This window comes from Manacus vitellinus, unplaced genomic scaffold, assembly GCF_001715985.3.
Source record: "Manacus vitellinus isolate BGI_N305 unplaced genomic scaffold, ASM171598v3 scaffold_58_pilon, whole genome shotgun sequence".
Taxonomy (NCBI): Eukaryota; Metazoa; Chordata; class Aves; order Passeriformes; family Pipridae; genus Manacus; species Manacus vitellinus.
This window is the reverse complement of record NW_021940671.1, coordinates 3,396,443-3,414,284: the sequence shown is the minus strand read 5'-3', so window position 1 is coordinate 3,414,284 and position 17,842 is coordinate 3,396,443. Positions and strand designations below refer to the sequence as shown.

Here is a 17,842-nt window from a genome sequence, read left to right as displayed (position 1 = left end):
AGGGAGGGGAGGGAAGGGAAAGGAGAAAGGGAGGGGAGGGAAGGGAAAGGAAAGAGAATGGAAAGGGAAAGGAGGGGAGGGGTCCTGCTGCAGAGAGGAATTGAGCCCAGTGCAGAGAAGAACAGAGCAGGAGCAGGACTGGGGCTGAGCTTCTCTCATTCCCCCAAAGAAGGAGAAGCTTCCTGTGCCAGGCAGGGACAGAGGCTGCAGCTCTTGGGTGCTGTGCAGACACCCAAAAGTGGCCAAAAGCAGAGGGGCACCAGGGGGGCCTGTCCTGCCCCTCCCTCTGCTGCCCAGCTCAGGGTGTCACTGCGTGTGCTCAGAGTTCTGGGCTCCCCCTCACACCCTGACAGCAGCTCTGGGCAGGGCACAAATGAGTCCTGAGAAGAGACTAAAGGACACAACCATTTCCAGCCTGGCTGAGCAGCGTGAAACTGGGGGGAAGAGCTGGTAAAACTGCCTACAGGTATCAAGGGGCTGGGCAAGACAGGAGACACTGAGCAGTCTTGGAGTGAGGGCCATTAAAATAAGGGAGAACAGCTTGAAAACCTAATGCAGGGTGTCAGTCTTAACTTCCCACTGGCAGAGCTCACAGGGAAAAAGCCACAGAAGCAGGCAGGATATGGAGGAGTAGCTGTGCAGGGAAGAGCCCTGATGGCCTGCCAGGACCTGCTGGTCCCACCTGGAGGGCAGGGGAAGGTGGGATGGACCAGCACTGCAGAGGCACCACAGTGCCTGGAGTTGGCTCTCTCTTGTTTTCCCTTGGTTATCAGGATTAAGTGGGCTCACTGCAGGGAATGCCAGTGAGATCATCCTGCAATAGCTGTGGAATCAAATGAAGGCACCAATAATGCTTCCAGTCAGCATGTAAAAGGCTCCCAGGGTCCTTCCAGTAATGCTTCCAGTCAGCAACTACCACTGGAGGCTGCCACTGCTGCAGACTTTACATCTCCTAACGAGGATCAGCTCTTTTCCACAGCCCATTTCACAGACTTTTTCTGCTTGCTTTGCTTACAGTGTGGCTTCCAATGCCTCTGCTCCAGCTCTGATGTGTCTCCTCCCAGTCCACTTTCCCCCTTCATTTTTCCCCCTGTACCCCAAGAGCTGTTGTTTGAGTGGTCTCACACCCATTTCTCACCCATGCACTGTGTTGCAGCAGTCCCCTCTCATCTTGCCTTTCATCATTTTAACACCCAGGTTACAGATGGGGACAAAACAACCCCTGGATGCTCTTGCTGGTGAACATCTGGGATTTCTTCACCAAAAGCAGAGGGTTTGTGTCTACACAGCCCCGAGAGAGGCACCAGGGCAGCTCCCAGGAGCTGCAGGACACACAGCCCTCTGGAGTGCCCCTGATCCTGCCCTCTGTGCAGGGGAAGGGGCTGCAGCCCCAGCTGAGCCCTGGATTTTCGCCAGGAGCTCTCGGTGCCAAATTGGCTTCTGTGGTTTTTTCTAATGTGGTTTGTGGCTTTGCTAATGTGGGCTCCCCTGGGGATTATCCTCAGTGTCTCAGGCAAGGAATGAGACCTGCAGCTCCTGTGGCTGTGAATGGGATGCACACACCTGGCACTCCTGGCTCTGCATTGGAGGAGTGTGATCCTGCTTTTCCTTCACTTCCAGGCAGAGTCTCTGTGTGCAGGGGGCTGATCCTGACCTGGACATGCTCAGGAGCTGCCACACAATGACCTGGGACACGTCCCTGGGTTTAGCACCCTTCCCCTGGCCCATCCCTCCGTTATCCCCCTGGTGAGCTGGATGAATTCAAGGAAGGAATGAAGGAATGTGCACGTCCCAGGAATGGGCTGCAGCCAAGGCACCTTCCCAGGTGTGCCCCACAGTCCTGGGCCCAAGTTATAGGCAAGGCTGGAAAACAGCTGTCCTGCCCTCAGGGAGCTTCTAAAGAACAGACCAGCACAACTGGCCAAAATGAGGTGGCTTTTCCACCCTGGTCATCCCACACTACCTGTGAAAGCTTCATAGCACAGAAACATCCAGTGAACCCCAAAAGAACTGCTCACACCAGTGGGCCCTGGGGGCATTAACAGCCCCTCATGGACCTGAGGAGCCTGCCCTGGGCTCTGCACCCACAGTCCCTTGCCCAGGGGCCCAGCAGCTCTATTTAAGCTCAGCCCTGGAGGGCTCAGCTCGTGTCTGAGCCTGGGGTTTGGGGCTGGCTCCCCTTCCTCCAAGGAGCAGAAGCTCCCACTGCTTCTTGCTGCTGGGAGGACTTCTCCAGGTGGAAGGAATGGCAGGTGGAACTGCAGGTAAGCATCCATCCCTCTTCCAGGTGTTGAGTCACTTTTGCAAGAAGGGACACAGGAAAGATCTCTTGAAATCTGTTCCTGTACCTGTGACCTGAACACCTGAGCTCCCAGGCCAGGAGGGCAGGAAGGGGCTGGATCCTGCTGCCTACAGGGGATCCAGGCAGTGGCATCTCTGAAAGGGAAACAATCCTCTCCCAGAGAGGAGTAAAGAGCAGGGAGCACAGAGCTGAGGGAACTGGTGGGTGTGCAGGAGCTGCACTGGTCTCATGTGCTTCTGTTCTGGCACTGTTTGCTCTGGTTTGGGCTTGATCTCAGACCTGCTGTGACCAAATCACTTCCCACGACCTCCTCTGCCTCTCCTGCTCACAAGAACTGACAATTTCTTGACAGGAGGGGTTGAACAGGCCCTGTTCCTACATAACATAGAGCTGCAACTGCAGCAATAAGGGCTGCAGTGGGATTTAGAATTGCTGGGCCCCTCTGAGCCCCTCTGTCTTCAGCTGGGATGTGTTCCCTCTTCCCTGTTCTTCAGTCTGCTCCTGCAAAGCCAGCAGCACAGGCAGGGATCAGGGATGGAGCCAGCCTGACTCACCTGGCCTTTCTCAGAGGGATGGACAACACAGGATACCCCTGTTTGGGCAGGGTTTAACACACACAGTTAGAAATACAGCTATTTCTAGACCTCAGACTTGGGACTCTTATTTATAAAGTTCCACTTACAATTGAACAGACAGACTTTGTGCTCTCAACATTCTTATTTCTCAGGACACATTAATTACCCTAGTCTCCATCACTGGGATCCTGGACTTGCAGCAGCCAGACCAGGACATAGAACAGGGCAGAACTGCCTGTTTTATGCAGGCAGGACTTGGATACCCCTCTCCCTGCCTGCTGTGAGTGACAGAGCAGCCACCCTGCCCGGAAAGGCAGAGGAAAGCTCAGAGAGAAACATTAAACTGCAACCTGCCTTTTCAGTGCTGCATCTGTAAGGCTGCAGACAGCTGAACACGCCAGCACTGCTCCCCTCAGGGCTCTCCCCTTCTCCTCCAGCCTTTGCAGGAAGGGATTAGAGAGCAGCAATGACTTCATGAGTCTGATGCAACACTCCTGAGCAGCCACAGACCTTCCCCAGCTCAGCCATGCCCACGGGCAGGGGATGCAAAATGCCTCTGGCAGCTGCAGGTCCCTTCCTGGGCAGGGACAGGAGGGGGATTTGTTCCCCTCAGCTGTGCTGCAGGTCACTGCAGGGGTGGTGCTCACCTTGCAGAGGCTGTACATGATGATCAGGACTCCCCCCAGGAAGTAGCTGCCCGAGGGATCATCTCCCATGATGTATTTGTACCACAGCTGGATGGGCACGAGGCAGCGGAACAGCTGGCTCAGCTCCTCGATGAGCAGGTAGAACTTGCCCTGGGAAACCACACAAGGGAGATGGGAAGTGTCAGGAGGGCAAAAGAAGAGCAGTGTTCACTCTGTTAAACGGGGCAGGGACCTGCTTTTGAACTCTGAAGGGATAATTGTCACTTCGTTCTTTCACGGTGCTCCTCCTGCTCTGCCCCTTACCCAGCTGTTCTACATTTGGGAATTTTACATTCCTGAGCAGGTTAGGGACACACATCTTAATGCTGCAGCAGAGCTAAGACTTACAGGATTAACAGGATATAAATTATGAGAAAAAGAAAGCAAGGGAAGCCTCTTTGATTTTATACCTTTCTGAAGGTACAGGGATTAAATGTAAAGTGACATCAGACTTCCTGACAACTTTCCAGTTCAAACTAATTATCCCTTTGCCAGCATCCTTACCCCTGCCCTTCCACTCAGGTGCGTGTTGGCTCTTGTACAGAGCAAAGATAAAAAGACTGGTGCTGAAAAACAAACCCTCAGGGCATTGAAATTCAAAATACTTCCTGAGGACCTTAAGGAAGAAGGGGGGAGGGGGGAAGCACGACGGTTCAAACACTTCTCTCTCAAAAGAGACTCAGAGAATGGGCAACATCCTGTGTAAAAACCTTCAGCAAAGCTGTCCCTGCCATCCCGGTGTTTATTGGGCACAGAAAGCTTTCCCTCCTTGAGGGGCACCTGCAGGGTGACACACACTCCCTCCTGGCTCGCTGCAACCACGAGGTGCAACTGTGAAGTGCCTTTTTTTCCTTACCACATCACTTCTATTTTAATATTATATATAAAATATGATATATAAAATATATACTTTAGATATATTTTAATAATTCTGTTATTTCTTCCCGACGAGCAGGAAACTGGCTGAACAAAACATTATATCTAAAATATATACTTTAGATATATTTTAATAATTCTATTATTTCTTCCCGACGAGCAGGAAGCTGGCTGAACAAAATATTATATCTAAAATATATACTTTAGATATATTTTAATAATTCTATTTTTCTTTCTTCCCGACGAGCAGGAAGCTGGCTGAACAAGGGGGATCCAATTTAGGGCCAGTCCTAATGAGGACCTGTTTATTTATGTTCTGTCCCACTCCAGTGGCAGGGCACTGGGTCAGGGCAAGCCGAGCCCAGGGCGATCCTTTAATCTCCGGGCTGAAAGGTTTGGGTTTAGTCACCCGATAAGATCCCGGCGAAGGGGGAAATTCCCCTGGAATTTTGCTCGCTCTGTCATCAGTGATGTCAGCGCGGGCCAGTGGCTAATTGGGGAGGTTGGGATGGGGATGGAGCGCTGGCAGCCGGCTCGGCAGCAGCCAGCGCCCTTCCCCGGGGGCTGCCGATGAGATCACTCGCCGGCCATCCTGCTGCTCCCAACAAATCGAATCCTTCGGAGAGCTCTGGCATGCCCATGATCTCATACCCCCCCGGGACGCGGAGTGAGCTCACACCAGCGGTTGCTAACGGAGCCGGGCAGCTTTCCTGCCTCTCCGCCTCTCCCCTCCTCCCCCCGAATCCCAGGTGGCATCACGGAGCACAAAACCTACCGGCAGCCATCCTAAACGCCAGCAATTTATTAAATTAGCGCCGAGGTCTCTCTCCCTCCCTCTCTCTCTCTCTCTCTCTGCAGCCTCGTGCTTCGATGCAATCATGGTTTATTTTGGGCAGAGGGTCACTGTGCTGTCACTGCCTCCCCTCTGATGAAAGCCACCGGCAAGAGAAAGGCAGCAAACTGTTTTGTTTTGCCTGACTCGTCCCCTCCCACCCCTCGTCTCTCCTGGATCCTTGCCTCGCCAGGAGCCGGGATGGGACAGGTCACTTCTTGCTCTCCAGTTGCATCAGATGGAGCTGCTGCGCCCAGAATTTGGGGCGCCAGAGCTGAAATGCTGCTCACAACGCGAGTTTTGAGGCACTGAAACGCCAGAGCCCGCAGCAAGATGTAAGGAAAGGTGGGGCAGGGGCAGCCCCGGGGCACAGACAGGCTGTGGGGTTGGAAGGGGAAGAACGGGGCTCTAAAATGAACGTGCAACTTCAGTTGTCCCATCACATCTCCACCCTTCCCAAAGCTCTCAGAGCTCCTTCATCTATTGCACAGCCCCGGGTTTCAGTGGGAACTGCAGGGTGCCAGGATTTCTCAGCAGCTAGAAACTCGTTCACAGCCCCCACAAGAGTGAAGTTCAGATTAAAGGATGCCTCCCCTCCATGCAGCCCGTTAACAGCACCCACCTGACCACTAAAGGCTGATTGATAAGTTTAGAGTGAATCCAGGAGGAAGCAACACTTAGAAGAGAACTAGAAAGTGCTTACAGAACTTTTTAAGTCTTGTCAGGCACCTCAGTCCTTAGTGCACCACTTTTTTTAAACTAGGAAAAGTACCAGAAAATCAAAAGTGACTTTACAAAGGGCTGCAGCAGAAGTGGGATCTCCCTTCTGAGCCAGAAGCTTGGAAAACAAGGGTTGTTCCCTACAATTTTAGCAGCAAAATGTAGATTTGTGATGGCAGTAACTTGCTGCAGGCAGCACCCACCACTGGTAAGGACACCCAACACACCTCTCTGCCACTCCTCAGCCTAGGTTACAGTTTTCAAAGATAAATCTTTGTCTCCAGCTCTATTTTGTCTGAAAAACTCAACTATTTCAGCTTTTTTTTTTTCTCATCAAGATTATATCAAGCACAAATACAACTATTTTTCACCTGCATCTGGCTTGGAACAGCAGCTGGAAATGAGGCAAGGCCTGTCTCTGTTAGGTGAGTTCACATTTTGTAAAGATCAGTGTAAATCTGGGAATCTTCTGTGGAATGCATGAGTGTATGGAGCTGAAGGGCTCTCTAAGAGCAGCAAAATCTATTTTTGGTGAGCCTGTGAGTCAGTGCCAATGCTTGACTGGACTGTGCAGGAGCCAACCTGAACTGCAGAGATTAAGTGGGGTATTACCTGCAATTATGTCCCCTACAAGGGCCAGAAAAGGGGCTCTGCTCTCATCAAACCCTTGCCTGAGCCAGAAGTGAGAAGGACACTGTTGACCCTGCCAGGCCACCATCAAAGAGCTCATTAGCACATGAGGGGAAGGGCTGTGCTGGGGAGCTGATTTTAGCAGCTCCCACACCGGGAAATTCCGATTCCCTTTTTCCAGAGCTTTGTTAAAAACCGAGTCAGTGACTCCTGTATAACCCTCCATTTTCCTGCACCTCCTTCACCACAGAAAGGCCATTTTTATGCTTCAAATCAAGCACTTCTTTTGAAAGAGGAGAGTTCAGGATTTTCACCCAATTGCACTTTTCCTTCTGTCCATGCAGTGTTTTGGTCTGTAAGGGGTAAACCCTTTTGTACATTAAACACGCAGCTTCCTAGTATTCTGTTAAATCCTCATCACTTAATGGCAGACCTGCATCTGATCCCTTCCTCCTGCTCAGAGCAGCAAATTTCTAACATTTCTTCAGTCCCTTTATGACATCACCACTACAAAACCACTCTTCAAACCCCCTTCTTTTCACAGGGCTGACCCAAGGGACAGCTGTTCCCTGCCTTTCCTAAATGAGAACTCGAGGCACAGAAAGATGGAGGTCAAGGTAAGGCTGGTTTGGTGTCCAAGCTGAGATGCCTGGGATTAGACTTTTTATAAAGCACTTCATTTTATAGATCACATTACCATTAAAAGCTGAATCCCTGACTCCAGTCTGCAGCTGTACATGACTTTTCTAGAATCACACAGGAATTATTTGGCGAAGTAAAGGACAGAATTCAATTCTCCAGTGCAGAAACCTGAACCTGTAGAATGTTCCTCTTCCAGTGGTCTTTGTTTTCTATGTGCTTTCCAGTTGCTACAACAGCTCCTTTCAATATCTCACCTTCATCCTTGGGGCACTGGTGATGGAGGGAAGGAGTCTTACAGTGACATGACATGGAATAGTGTAATTAAAAACTGAATCCCAATATATACAGAGCAAAGGGGGGAAAATTTGCAGCTGCAGAGGCAATGCTAATTCCCCCAGAGCCCAAGTGAGCCTTGATTTTGTGGTTTCTTTTGACACCAGGCTTTGCATAAGTGCCTGTGCCTCCCCAGGAGGGAACAGGGAGGCAGGGTAAGGTCTGACACGGTGGAATTAAAATGGGATGCAGGAGAAGTGAGAGAAGTTGCAATGAGGCAACTGCAAGTCGTGATTAGCACTCAAGGGAAGCTCCAAGTCTCGCTTGTTCTGTTGCCAGCAGCATTAGGGCTCATTCTGACACAGGGAGATGCTGGGAAAAAAAACTTTGGGGACCTGCTGTGGCAATTTGGATGAGGAGAGATCTCTGCTGGGACTGCAGGTCACACTGCCAGGGCAGGGGAGTGGGAGCAGGAAACAGGATTGTGGCACATTGTGCTGCTGAAAATCCAGGCAGGACTAATGAGGAGGAATTTCCAGGTGGGATTAGAGGGGAAAAAAAAAAGAGAATTTCACTTCTGAAAGTCTCATATTGGGACATCTTAAATTGGGAAGTTCAAGTGGGAAAACTCCTGGGAGTGATGATTCTTTTAAAGTTCAGCAGCAGTGGCTTGCAAAGAGTGTCAGGGAGGGGGACAGAAGAGCCCCCACTCCTGAGGACCTGGCTCTGATGCTTCAGTTACGCTTTTTCTTTTGAAAAATAATAAATCCCAGGCTTGTGATGCTGGGACACCTCATCTGTCCAGGCTGAAGCAGAGAAAAGTCTTTGCAGGACATCACCTGGTTCTGTGGCTCCAGAGGATCAAAGCTCAGATTGTTGTCCAAGACTTGTGAATCTGTCCCAGAGTTCCTCCAAAGAGTATCCAAGGTCAGAAGGTAATTAGAGGATGGGCTATCCTGCCTGGAAACACCACTTTAACCATGTTAAATTTAGGGAAAACCAGGATTAACCTGCATATCTCACAGCAGAAGAGAGCACAGATGAGGAACATCTTCACCTGGGTATTTTTCCTAAAACTCATCTATGTGCCAGCTCCCAGTGCTTTTTTAACACTTGTGGATTTTTGGATCAGCATCCAGAGGACTCAAATGCTCCAAGGGACCTTTATTTCCTCAGGACAACAAAAAAAAGGTGCAGCTTCAGAAGGAGCATGGGAAGCTTGATGTGCCAATTTACCTGGCAGAGCTGTAACCACCCATGCCAGGAAATGTCAGGGAACATGGAATGCACCTGAAGTTTAGTGCTATTCACTGTTTTCATCATATTTGGTTTAAAATCCAAGTGCAGAACTGGGTAAAGAACTGCAGCAACACACAGGCCGAGTTTTCTCTGACCAGCCTTGATGAGATGGTAGTTTAAAAATAAAAAGCACTAATAAAACAGTCAACTGGGAAAAAAAAAAAAGGCACCAAGCAAATATTTTCAAAGCTGCAGTGAGGGGTCCCCAGTGCAAGGGTGGAGCAGTGTTTGTACACTTGCCACTGACAGCATTTCAGCAGCATAAAGACAAATTCACGGGATTAATGGCATTTGCAGTGTCTGGATCCAGCCTTCAAGTCAATCTGACAAGTATTTAACCAATAGTCATTTATTTCAGGCTGTGTTTGCAACAAGGCAGTGTTAAAATGTTTTCCTTCTGAATTTCCAGCCTCCTGGAAATGCAGCTCCCTGGAACTGGGCTGCACATCTGTACTGAGCACGGAAGGAAAATTCCAACTTAGGGTCTTTCTTATGTACCAGCCCATTAAGATAATTGGAAAAATGTCCTTCTCCCCTCTAGGGATAAGGATACATATATAAAAAACCCTGGGATCCCAGTTCCTTACAGTTCTTTTGTCTCACTCCATCCTCCAGGATAACCAGCTCAGATTGCTGCCAGGAGCATGAGGAGGGGATGGGAGACTTGCAGGCACCTGGGATTTCCTAAGTGAAATCTTTGGCAAGTGTGCCTTTTTATTATTTATTTCCTTATTTTTAATTCCACCCCCCTCAAGCTGTCATTCCTCAGCAGTGCAAATGAAAAGCTGCCATCCATGGGTGTACAACAATGGAAGCCTCTGCAAGGCCACATGGCTCCTGCAGTTTAATTTACTTTAATTCATTTTATATTGAACCAAATGATCTTATTTGCCTTTTTTTTTTTTTTAATGGAGAGCAGGGTGGGAGCCAAACAAACCCCCCCCCCCTTTCCAAAGAAATGATGAGCCCAGCTGAAATTAAAACTTGAACTTGGCTTAACATGCCCAGCAGCTCGTGGGGGAGGAAGGGACACCTTCAGCCACAGGTTTGATCCTTCTGCCAACTCCACTGACCCAGAGGTGTGAGATCTGTCCTTTTTCCTGACTTTCTCTCCCATTCACCAGCCCTTCCTTCCCTGCTTTCCAGCCTGACTGCACCCTCACAGCCTCTCTTGGCACCTCTGTTTTCCAGGCTGGTTTGGAGCCTGGCAAGGCCTGGGATTATTTTGTCAAGTTTTTCAGTCTTCCCTCATTCTCTGGAGGAGTTTGTGGCAGAGATATTCCATTCTGAGTTATTCAAGCTTGGAGAACTCTGGCTAGTTGTACCCTAACTATAATACATAATAGATCAGTTCTCAGGCTTCACACTTCAAGCACTCCTGGGCATGTTTCTTGCCCTCTGTGTTCTGATTGCAAAGACAACCTTATTTTTCTGCCTTTCAGTTTTAGTTTGCTTTCTCTCATTTAAAGCATAAATGCTGTAAATGCAAATGTTATCCTACACCAAAAGTTGCCATGCTAGGAACACACAACCCAGGTACTTTAGGGGGGCAGAACTGAGTGCTCCAGCCCAAATTTTTTATGTGTTCACTGTCAAAATGCATCTGAGGGAAGCAGAGTTTGGTGCTATTCACTGTTTCCATCAATGATCTCGATGGAACAGAGTGGGTTTATCAAATCTACAGCTGACACTCAACTGGGAAAGGCTGTAAATGCAATAGAAGGAAGGATTATAATCCAAACTCACCCTGACAGGCTGGAGAAATGCTCTGGAAAACAGGGAGGGATGAAGACAGTCCAGAAGAGAATAATAAGATTTGGAATTAAAAATCTCTGAGAAAAGACTCAAAAAATTGGTGGTGTTCAGTCTCCAGAGAAGACTGAGGGGAGAAAGGAAGACTGGAACAGAAAGAAAAGAATCTGATCTTGCTCCAATCCCAATGGACATGGAGAGGTAAGACACTTAAAGGAGGATATTCAGAGGAAGTGCCTTGCAAGCAGCAGTGAAGAGCACAGAGCACCCAGAGAACACCAGAACCTCAAGGAGCAGCACAAAAAGCCAGCCTGGCTTTGGAGGTGCCTTGGAACTTCCAAAACCAGGAAAAATCCGAAGAGCCTGCTCAGAGGTTGAGAGCACAGTGATCAAAGTTCCTCAGATCCCATCCCTGGACAAGCTCTGTGGTTATTGCTGACTGCCAGGCCTGCAAGGAAGCTCAGGATGAAATCCCTGTGTCCCACTCCCAACTGGGCTGAACTCCACCCCTGAGAGGGCAGCAGCTTCCCCTTCAGGCCCTGCATTAGGGCAGCTGTTCTGACTGGTTATACTGGCACAAAAATTCTCACTATATATATGTATATCTTGAAAAAAAATCTACCTTTCCTCCAGTTTAATTTATATTTCTCCAGCAGCACGATACCATTAAGTGACAGCCACCCACAAGCTCATAAACTCCAATCTGGGCTTAAAGCAGAAGCTCTGGTAGGAGCACCTGGGGAAGCAGAGCATAACTTTGTACCTGGCAAGTGTTAAGACAGCAAATAACAAATATTTTGGTCAAAGTTAAAGTGCCTAAGTTGCAGTAGAACTGTTCTAACTCAGAAGGAGCTGAGGTCTGTCCCCTGAGATCTCACCCCTGGTGGGCAGTGCAGAGTGGGGGACACAAATACAGCTCTGTGGTGGCAGGAGCAGCAGTCTGACTGGTCAGGGGACACCGAGCCCGTCCACAACATCCTTGGACAAAACAGGGGCTTGAAAAAAGTGAGAAGTGTTGCTCTCCAGAAAAAGGTATTAAAAACGAAGCATCTGTGCTCTGAGTCATTACAGGCCCCTGACAGATGTGATCTTACCAGCCTCCCCCTGTAGCTGCAAATAAAGACCCCTTCCCTTTCTTCTCTCCAGACAAGGATTAATGAGTGCTTGGGAGAGCTCTCAGACAGGCAAGCAAAGGCTGTGAACCTTTTCCAACGCTGCAATTTATCTTGGGGAGGTTATTCACATCACTTTTCCCTCCCTCCCCAGGCTGGATTATGCTCTGACCCAGCACATTAATCTCCTAAAATATAATAATAATAATAATAGAAGAAGGAGAAAAAAAAAAAAAGTTGGACAATTGCCAGAAATAAATTAATAACCATCTCAAATAGCCCTGCTGTGCAGGAACAAACTGCTCAACTCCCCTGCCACCCCTGTCATTTCCAAGCAAAACTATTCCCAGTTTAGATATCCTCCTAAGTGCCCTGCCTGAGACTTTTCAGGGATTAATGATGGTATCTTGCATCTATACAGTGCCTTTCATCCCAACAGCTGCCAGAAAGTTCCTTTACTGAAGGCAAATAATACACATCTCTGTGTTTGCCACTGGAATGCAGAGGCTACCAAGTGGATAAAGAGGCAGCATGACAGATCTGTACATATAAAAACACATGAAAAGGTATTTTCAGGGAGAGAATGTAGTGAGGAAGTTTCCAAAGTTAGGCCTAGTCTACGAATAACTTCGTAATAATTTAAATACCTTAAGCATTCAAATATTTCTTCACCCGTGGTTATGTAGAAGGGGTGGTGTCTTTTGTGGCACCAGGAGCTTCAATTTAATCCTGTTACTGCTTTGGCCCAAGTGGAAAGCCAAAGACACAAGTACTTGCAGTTTCTTCCCATGAAGTGAAGAGATTTGTGCTTCAGAAATATGTATTTACAGAGGTTGCTCAGAAAACAAGGAATTCAAACAGACAAGCTGTTACCTCACTGCTAGTGTCTATTCCTCTTCCAGCAATGCATTCCTCATCTCTGGACTTCCATCACTTGCTGGTGCTACCAAACCCTTGCTCAGGTCTGTGATGGCTCAAACCCCAAACCTTGATACCCAAGTGCCAAAGTTTTATGAAGAGATTTCATTATTTTTATTCTTCCATTCATATTTGGCCCTGGCCCAGGTTGCCCAGAGAAGCTGTGGCTGCCCCTGGATCCCTGGAAGTGTCCAAGGCCAGGTTGGATGGGGCTTGGAGCAACCTGGGCTAGTGGGAGGTGTCCCTGCCCAGGGAAGGGGGTGGGAAGGGATGGGCTTTAAGGTCCCTTCCAACCCAAACCATTCTGGGATTCTGGGATTTCACGCTGCAAATGTGTTCTAAAAGCATCAGATTATCAAAGATAAATACTTGTACATCAAGAGGAGTCTCCTACCTTGGACTTGACAGCCAGGATGATCTTGGGCAGGGCCACCACGAGGCATTTGAGGGCGATGGTGAGGTACTTGAGCACGAAGTCTGCGATGCCCACGATCCACATCAGGTCGAAGAAGTCCAGCCTCTCCAGGTTGGGCTTCAGAAAGATCAGGCTGAAAGACACCAAAACACCAGTGAGAACCTCACTCAAGCTTCTTGTGTCCACTGCTGGCTAGAGAGAGAGAGCCCAGAAACTCCCCTGAGCCCCAGGGGAATTGCCAAGGGCAAGAGGAGTCAGACATGCAAATCAGTGCCCTGCTTCCTCTCTTGGCTTTGCTCTTGTTCTCCTGAGGTCACCAGGTTTGCCCACTACCACCAAACAGGACCCAAACCTGTTTTGGAAGGCTGCAATCTCCACAGCCTGCCCTCCACACTGCACCAGAGCCTTTGGTGTGCAGGCAGTGCCTTCAGCTCTGTCTGATTCTGTGATCTGAATGTCAAACCTTACCCTGGGAAGTCCTGCTCAACGTTTGCTCTTTGAAAAAAGTGGAGTCTAGGACAGCAGAATTCCACACAGCAATGGGCAGGAGCCACTGACCTGAGCAGCAATGAGGACTGGACCCTACTGAGGCTGAAAAACCAGGATTTGTCTTCAGGGTGTTTAGCTGCTAAAGCCTCGTGGTAGAAAGCAAACACTTAACCAAAAAAAAAACAACCCAACAAAAAAATAAAGCAAAAGTAAAATAACCAACCCGAAATGAAAGGCCTGAACATGAATTTAAAATACTCACAACACTGGCACAGCACAACAGGTAAAATTACACCCTAAAAACAGAAACAGAATCAGAGGCTTTACTACTATTCATGCACTAGAAACAATAAATAAATAAATAAAAACACTAGGAAAAAAAAAATAAATAAATCAGGAAATGAAAAATAAGCCAGAAAGAAACAAACATGAAGCAGCTACTTCTAATTTGACAAGCCTGCCCTGTGAATAGTCCCAGGTCCCCACACAGCAGGCAACAGATGCACCAGCCCAAGCATGACACAGCAGCACTCCCAGGAACAGAGATCCTCCATGGAAATGTGGCCCAGCCTGTCCATTGGTAATAAGCCCTGCCCTAAACTGTGTGTAGGGTGGCCCCAATTTGCTGAAAGCCCTTTATTTTGGGTGATCTACCCTCTGTTTTAAACTAATCCCATCCATGTTTTTAACCCTGACCACCACCTTACAGACACACAGGTTCCCTGGGATGCAAATTCCTTCTCGATGCTTCCACACCTTTCTGCCATTCCTGCTTCTCTTCCATTCCCTCCCACGAGCCATATCCAGGGAATCCCATGGCCTGGCATCTCCCATCTGGACCCACACATTCAAGCCTTCTCCCCTCTCCCCCTTTCCAGAAGCATTTACATACAGAGTTTTTCCAGTGACCAAATCCAAATCCATTAGGGGCAATTCCAAAGGATACCAGGGTTAGGGGCAGACCTTGGCTCTTCCCATAGACAGCATTGTTGGGGAGAAACAGGGAAGCAATGAAATAACTGGCAGAGAAACCAAACCCAAGAGCTGTGTAGCCATAACCCAACTGCTGCACATTGTATTTTCAGCCTCAAGTTCTAAGTCCCCTTCAGTGGGACAAAGAAAATTCTAATGAGGGAGATAATTCATATGGTTTTAGCTCCTAATATCAAAACTACTTTCTAAATAATTAGGTTTGATGTTGCTCCATTTCTTCCTATTTATTCTACTAACATCTCCTTGCTTAAGTTGTGTATCTTTGCTTCCTGTCTGTCATAATTCCTACAGACTTTATGGTAACTAGGGGTAGTGCTGAACAAAATCCATTGGTACAAACTTTTCTGTACTTGAGAACTGCTTTAGTGAGAATCTGAAGGTCAAGGATGTCTTAATTACCTCAGATCCAAGTGCCTCTAAGCCCTGAGGACACTGAAGTAAAACACTACTATTTCACCTCCTGTTTATCTCCTGTCCTGGACTCAAAGCTTGACAGATTGAAGAGAAAACATTACAGGAAGAGGAAAATCAGTGGGTCTGTGCCTCATCTGCTTCTGACACCTGCTCTGTGTGCTCAGCCCCTGCAGTCAAAGTGGAAATTCAGAGGTGCCTGTTAAAAAGGGTCCACCCTGCTCTGAATCACATCGTGTGTCCTCCCCCCCCATTTCCACCCTGGCTATGCCACTGATTGCAGAAATGACACACATCCTTCTGCTCCACTGAAAGGTATGACAGAGATGCAGCCAAGACAGCAGGTGCTTTAGGCATGAACACTTCCAAAGTGTGGGGAACAGTGGGCAATTCTTCTCCTCCCTGGCAATTATCACCTGCTTCCAGCACGGACAACGTGAGTCCTGCCCCCCTACCTGTTGTAGAGCTGCTGAGAGCTGAATGTGTAAAGCAAGTACAAGGTGTTTCCAGTGAGAAAGGCCAGGATCCAGAACACAACCAGCACTGATCTCTTCTCCTGGGCAAGAGAAAGAAGGAGAGAAGATAAATTGGAAGTCTTGTGGGTTGTGCCCATCCCAGGGGACACGAATATGTATCTAAGTGTTCAGTAATTAGTTTATTGACACAGGACTAAGGCTCAGAAGCAGGCTGCTAGGTAAGGACACACATAAACACAGGCAGAAATGGCTCTCACCCAGCAAACCTTTCAAATAAAGTAACTTCAGGAAGATTAATTGAAATATGCTGGGGGAGGTGACAGCCTTCCTTGCAGAATGCAATCTTCAAAGTCGGGATCTTTCCTGGGACATCTAAATTCTGCTGGTATTTAAAACTCAGATTAAAAAATAGTCAGTTCCATGTATTGTCCTAAGTTCTGAGCTGTCACCTGGTGGGAGTGACACCTCATCAAAGGGGGGGTTTACAAACAGATCCTCTGAGTGAGAGGAAGGCTCAGCTAATCCAAATATAACCCATTACCACCTGCAGCACATCTGAGTGTTATCCAAATGCAGGGAGGTTCTAGAACAGGCATTTTTGATCGAGGAAGTAACTGAAGGTCAAAAAAGAAGTGCAGGTGCTGCATTTCAAAATACATGGAACGTTACAGACAGAAGCTGGATGGCAGAAGATCTTGTCCTGGGTCTTGGCCCAGGGTAATTTTGAAGAGTAAATTTTACTCCTGGGAGGAAAAAATACCCACCATTTTTCTTGTGAGCTGATTTATTAAGGAAATAGGTCTCTGCAGGGATGTTTGGCTGAGATTTAAAGCAGGGGGATTAAGGGGCACGCTGCTGGAAGGAGAGAGTGCAAAGTGCAAGGCAACAGCCATCTATTACATGATTGTGCAATTTATCTCTTCATTCAGCATTGTAGCACATTTATTCCACTGCTGTTGGTAGATACCAGTACACACTTGTGCCACCCATGCAATTTTAATAAAAACGAAATTCTAGTCTTGTGCTTTTAGTGCTGTTGAACTGTTCTCCTGACACTGAAGATCACAAGGCCTGGAAAGGTCTGCTGGTTTCTGTACATTCTCAACAGCATTATAAAGATGCTAACAAGCAACACATCCACAAAATGTTTCAGTTAAACACCTCAAAACGTGATCTAAATGCTAATAAGTTAAATCTCATTATTAATAAGTCAAATAGCTTTCAGCACTGCTGCTGAAATGGGGAAACCCAGGTGCAGAGAAGTGCTGGAAGATGCACTGCCAGCCAGTGGCACGGGGAGATGCAGATTACAACACCCCTGAGCTGTCCTCTCTTTGTTTACTACGTTCACACTCACAAAAAAACAGGGTAGAAACAGTGGGAGAGCATCGGTGTGGAGAAGCAGGAAGAGGAAGGTGGGATTAGGGCCTTTCAGAACTCTTTGTTCCTAAAGATCTGTGCCCATATAAATGCATTCAGCCCTCCAGTGCAAAAGCAGGTGTTGTTTTGTGCACAGAGGGTGGTGTTTCCCGGGAATACAAGGAGGTAAAATGTTGGACTCACCTTCAGGGCGACCTGCTCTCGGAGCGTGGAGTTGGCGTAGGCGAAGGTGCTGGCCATGCCAATGCACACAGCAATCCCTGCAGGGAAGGTACTGTCAGGGGGAACTCCTGAGCCAGGGACACCAGTCCTGAGCCAGGGACACCAGTCCTGAGCCAGGGACATCAGCATCTCAAGCTCAGAAAAAACATTACTGGGTGGTACTCTGGATGCGCCGGGAATTTAAATGTACAGGTGACTAAACCAGGGCAGTCTGGGCTCTGTCCTTCAAATTCAGTGTAAATGAAGATGCAGCACTGCAGTGAGCACCCAGCCCAGCACAGACACTCTGTCTTAAGGTCCTGAAGGAGAACACAAGTGCTCTGAGCTGTGGCTATGTTGTGCCAGGTGACAGTATTACAACAGCAGCTCAGCAGCTCCTGGAGGACAGGGCACGCTATCAAAAACCTACAGGATATCAGGTCCAAAGGCCAAGATATTGCAGACAATTAATCAAATCCCTGTCAGAGTTGTAAGTGGACTAAAACGGAAGCATTACTGGTTTCCCAGTGTTGATAATCTCAGAATAAGTCAGGATCCACAGACATGCCAAACATACAATTTTATAGTGCTAAAATACTCAGGCACCATTAAAAAAACCCTGCATAGACATATTCTTCAGGGAACTCTGAAGATCTCAACTGCAAGATGTAACTGCTGATGCTGTCTGACTTGATTTCACAGCTACCACAGCTAGACAAGTGTCTCATTCCTCAGGACCCTTCTGTGCTCCACAGAAACCTTTGCCAGTCACCAGTGTAAGCTCTGCCCACCTGTCCTAGAGAGAGCTCTGAGGGAGAAGCCTTGGTAACATCCTCACCCTCACAGGAATGTCAAGGGGA

At 48.1% G+C, this 17,842-nt stretch overlaps 1 protein-coding gene across 1 annotated transcript in view; it reads right to left on the bottom strand.

Annotated features, from left to right (window-relative positions):
• The window catches only part of RNFT2 (ring finger protein, transmembrane 2), a 28,055-nt gene that overhangs the window by 3,636 nt on the left and 6,577 nt on the right, over positions 1–17,842 (bottom strand). Inside the window, exons 4-7 of the mRNA XM_029963294.1 lie at positions 16,965–17,071; positions 15,381–15,481; positions 13,012–13,165; positions 3,525–3,674 (exon numbers count right to left, since the gene is read on the bottom strand). Coding sequence (XP_029819154.1) covers positions 3,525–3,674; positions 13,012–13,165; positions 15,381–15,481; positions 16,965–17,071 — 512 coding nt within the window. The remainder of the gene's footprint in view (positions 1–3,524; positions 3,675–13,011; positions 13,166–15,380; positions 15,482–16,964; positions 17,072–17,842) is intronic.